This window comes from Trypanosoma equiperdum, assembly GCF_001457755.1.
Source record: "Trypanosoma equiperdum strain OVI genome assembly, contig: ctg_586, whole genome shotgun sequence".
Taxonomy (NCBI): Eukaryota; Euglenozoa; class Kinetoplastea; order Trypanosomatida; family Trypanosomatidae; genus Trypanosoma; species Trypanosoma equiperdum.
This window is the reverse complement of record NW_027124516.1, coordinates 50,264-54,465: the sequence shown is the minus strand read 5'-3', so window position 1 is coordinate 54,465 and position 4,202 is coordinate 50,264. Positions and strand designations below refer to the sequence as shown.

At 47.3% G+C, this 4,202-nt stretch overlaps 2 protein-coding genes across 2 annotated transcripts; both read left to right on the top strand.

Moving 5' to 3' along the window:
* Nucleotides 1-1,120: 1,120 nt before the first annotated feature.
* On the top strand, nucleotides 1,121-2,173 carry TEOVI_000267400 (uncharacterized protein; the record flags this gene model as incomplete). The annotated part of the gene is made up of 1 exon (XM_067225711.1): nucleotides 1,121-2,173. One exon carries the CDS (start codon nucleotides 1,121-1,123, stop codon nucleotides 2,171-2,173), a length of 1,053 nt encoding a protein of 350 aa, XP_067081812.1.
* A 541-nt stretch (nucleotides 2,174-2,714) lies between these two features.
* TEOVI_000267300 (actin, putative) lies at nucleotides 2,715-3,833 on the top strand (the record flags this gene model as incomplete). The annotated part of the gene is made up of 1 exon (XM_067225710.1): nucleotides 2,715-3,833. The coding sequence occupies one exon, from the start codon at nucleotides 2,715-2,717 to the stop codon at nucleotides 3,831-3,833; it is 1,119 nt and encodes a 372-aa protein (XP_067081811.1).
* Nucleotides 3,834-4,202: the final 369 nt, after the last annotated feature.

Here is a 4,202-nt window from a genome sequence, read left to right as displayed (position 1 = left end):
TTTTTTTTTTCTTTTTTCTTTTCCTTCCTTATTCCTTATTCCTTCTTCTTTCTTCTTTCTTCTTCTTTCTTCTTCTTTCTTCTTTTTTTTCCTTTACTGCCACACATGTGGAGGCAGTAAACAACAACCACAATAACCACCACAAAACAAATGCCATATTGCCGGCTCTTGTGTGTCTGTGACTCCCCCTATCGAAATGGCGGAATGATGGAAGAAAAAAAAAACAACAACACTTTTTTGTTTAATTTTTACTTTGGAAGGAAATGGTGACAACACAATCGAGTGGTGGAGATTCCGAAACTCAAAATTGATTTGCCTACCGGCCACGCCATTGCCACTCACTCGGCTGTCACTTCCCTCACTGCTTTCTTTTCTTCTTTTCTTCTTTTCTTCTTTTCTTCTTTTCTTTTTTTTCTTTTTAAATAATAATAATAATAATAATAATTATTATTATTACCACTTCCATCCGTTATTTTGTTCCCACGTTGTGGGGGTGTTCGCAACATTAATGCAGATGCATGAAAGAGCCTTCAATGGCGCAAACAATTGTGTAAATGTGTGGAGAAACTAAAGCTATGTGTCTGTGTGTGGTATTGTTTAGATGCGCTGAGCAACTGAAGGGAAAGGGGGGGAGGAAAAAAAAAAGAAAGAAAGGAAAAGGTATGTGGGAGGGGAGGGGGGAGGACAGTGAAACGACTACATGTCAGAGTAAAATGAAATTAGGAGGAAAGCAAAAAAAAAAAGGAAAAAAAAACTACTAGAAATGGAACCCTAGTGCATTACTGAGGTTAACGAACGTACTTTGTTATAAGTCACAGGGTTTTTTTCTGTCTTTTCTGTCTTCTCTTCTCTATTTTTATTTTTATTTTTCTTTACCTTACTCCTTTCTCTTTTCTAATCCTTTCTAATCTTTTCATTCTTTTTATTTCAAAATAAATGCATGTATGTGTGTATATAAACATATGTCTGTACACCACATTTCTTTTTTTTTTTTGAGTACCAATTATGTTGGCGCACCGTTTTCCCTTTTTTTTTCTTTCGTTTTAATTTTCTCTTTAAGTGCTCCCTGAGGCGTGGTGGACGCGAGGCGAGGAAAAGGGGCACTTGAATATTTAAGGGGATGGACACCGCTGCTGAAATGTACGCAATGAGGGAAAAGAGTCAAGCAAATAAGAATGGTGGAGATATGGCGGAAACCACCCTGGGAAGAAAATGTCCCTTCGCTCCGAGTGATATTTCGCCCTTCGTGGCGATGGCATTGCAGGATCATTCCGCAGTATGGGATATTTCGGATGTGAAGTCTCCACTGCGACGCGCACCCGCAAAACGGAAGCGAACTGAAAGCATCGGGAAGGACATGAATTCATCCGTTAAGATGGAAATGACAACAAATACCGTGGCGACTATGGCGTACCTCTTGCAGAGCGGTAGTCCACTGTATGACCCAGTGGAGAAGTTGTGGCGTTGTTGGAATGGCCATGAATTATGCATCAAGAGAATCTCTGATTACAGTGGTGCAGAGGAGGTGACGTGCGATTTCTGTGGGGTGACCCATTGGTGTAAAAACAAGGAGGTGCGCGCCAAGCCTCATAGGTTAAAGAAACTCCCCCCGGAGGGCCTTCTGCCTGCGGAGGCGGAACCGGTGGATGAAACTTACCTTTATAACTGTAGCGAATGCGGTATGGATCTTTGCGCACACTGCGCAAGTGAAGTGTACCAAGACGAACGCTATCACGTTCCCTGCATGCAGTGTGTGCAGTGTAAGTTATTCATGCACGATACTGACGGCATGTTACATCGTTGCCAAGTGAAACGTACCCGTGTATCGCCATCAGTACTCCACAAGTCCCCTACATCTACTAGCGGTTGTGTGTCCTCTTCTATACAAATGGACTCTACGGGTTCCTGTGGTGTTTCTGTTGGTCGGGAGCAGTCGATTACAACGCAGCTGCTGCCTAGTGATGTGTGGGAGGTTTGTGTGGCAGCTAAAAACGCAGAGGAGGAGGTGCGGGCCCGCGCCCTCGCCACCACACTTTTCGTGAAGGAGACATACGTGCCGGACACAGTAAAGCAATTAACTTTCCGAATGCCAACGAGACTGGCAGCAGAGGAGTTGGCACGGAGAGGAAGGGACGCCGGGTTGTGCACAGCCGTTCGAAAATCGTTTGTTTGACCGCAACGTTTATTTCTGGGCGGTGCGAGGTGAGAAAAGGGGGAATGACGCGCTGTCGGTGGTTTTCCTAAGGTGCCTCACATGGAAGTCCCGCACAATTTTTGGTGTTTTTTTTTATTATGGCGGTAGCTTTGTTACCGCTCACGTTTGACACGGTACTTCGTTCTGTTAGTTATGGGTCGTTTTCTTTCTTTGGATGCTTATAACCGTTCTTCTCACTGTTTTTCATTTTTCTTTTTTTTTTGTCGCTGCTTGTTCGCATCAAAACTTCACACGACCTTTGTGGTGTTGTCCCACTTACTGACGCCGTTTACTAACACTGGAAATGTTGTGAAACACGAAAGCAGCAACTCCACGGTGACGAGTCACCGTGCCATACGAATTCACGAGAAATATTACTCAAAGCAGCTGGTGGGGGGGGTGGGGGTGGTGGTTAATAATCTAAAGGGGATAATAACAGATACTAAAGTAAGAGTTAGTGGCAGGGGCGTCAGTCACGTCTGTTCGTGTGTGTGTGTGTGTGTTTGTGTGCAGTGTTGGTATGGCAGTAGTGGAGATTGGATGGAATGTGCGGGCTGGTTATGTTGGTGACACAAGATGCGCGCGCCAGTTTCCGTCTCTTCACTTGTTGGAACCGCCTGCTGAAACAAGTTTTCCCTCTGTGCTAATGGCAGCGGATGGGGCAGGATCAGAGAGCGTGTCATCCATGTGGACATTACAGTCTTTGGATGCTCAGCGGGACTCTAATATGGATTACCTGTCACGCATTATTGGGGATGAGCTGCATTGCCTAAAGGAGGAAACCCTCACCCTCGTGGTCCCGGAGGTGTGGCACGAGCGGTTCGACGTGATGCGGGCGCTATTTCATTCCGTATTGGAGTCAGGTGTGGCAACGGCTCTGTATTGCCTACGACCAAGTGTTGCATGGGCACTGAGCTCGGGGAAGTGTTCCACCGTCGTGTTGGACGTCGGGCACAGTCACGCCACCGCCGCTGCGGTGTTGGACGGCTACGCCCTGCGGGGAACGGTGGCTTCGAGTGATGTTGCCGGCAAAGTTGTCACGGAGGTGCTCAAGGGTATGTTGGACAGTGAGCAGTTACAAGCACTAGAAGGTGTGGCGCGATTCAAGACTCCTACCGTGCGGGCATTAGCAATGGATGATTTGGTTGGGGACATTAAACGACTGGCATGTACCGTTCGTACCGATGCTTCTGAAAGTAACAAGGAAGAAGGGTCATTAGTGTTACGAGCCCCGGATGGGAGCGCCATTACCGTTGAAGGACGGGCGCGAGTGGAGGCATATGAGGTTTTGTTTCGTTCGGTTGGTGGTTTCGGGAGCTCACTGGGGGACCTTGTTGTGGGCTGCAAGCAGCGTTTAGATCCCGAGTGGCAACTGCAGTTCGTTTCGCACACACTTTGTGGTGGAACGGCGCAGGCCCCCGGTTTCCGTGAGCGGTTGCTAACAGAGGTTCAGCAAAGGGATTCGTGTTACTTTCGTTACGAAAAAGAGGGCGGTTTCCACTTGTCTCGTGCCGTAGACGGAGCCTGGGTGGGCGCATCTTTGGCGACAGATAGCTCCTCCTTTGCATCCCTTTGGATTACACGTGCCGATATGGAGGAGGAGGGAGATTCGGTGTTGTACCGCAAGTTATTTTACTGATGGCGGCGTTGGTGGTTCTGGTACGTTTTTTTTTTTCCCGCTACTCAGACATTTTTTTGTCCTCAATTTCTCCACCGTGTAGCCGGCACCTAACGTTTTCTCTTCATACTTTAATTCTCTGTTTTAGTCCCATCGTTTCTCGATATAAAGGCGTGCCACTACTCTCTCCTCTTTCTGGGCCCTGACGCTGCGCGGGTACGTCGCTGCTGCGTCACGGGGTTTTGTTTATTTCCATATCTCAGGGTTGAAGAGAGGGAGTGGCATTGCAGGTGTATATGCTGTGGGAAATACGGGGATGCATATATGTGGGTGGGGTCGTTGTTTTTTCTTTCACTCCTTCTGCATTGGTGGTGCCCCCCTCTCTACTGA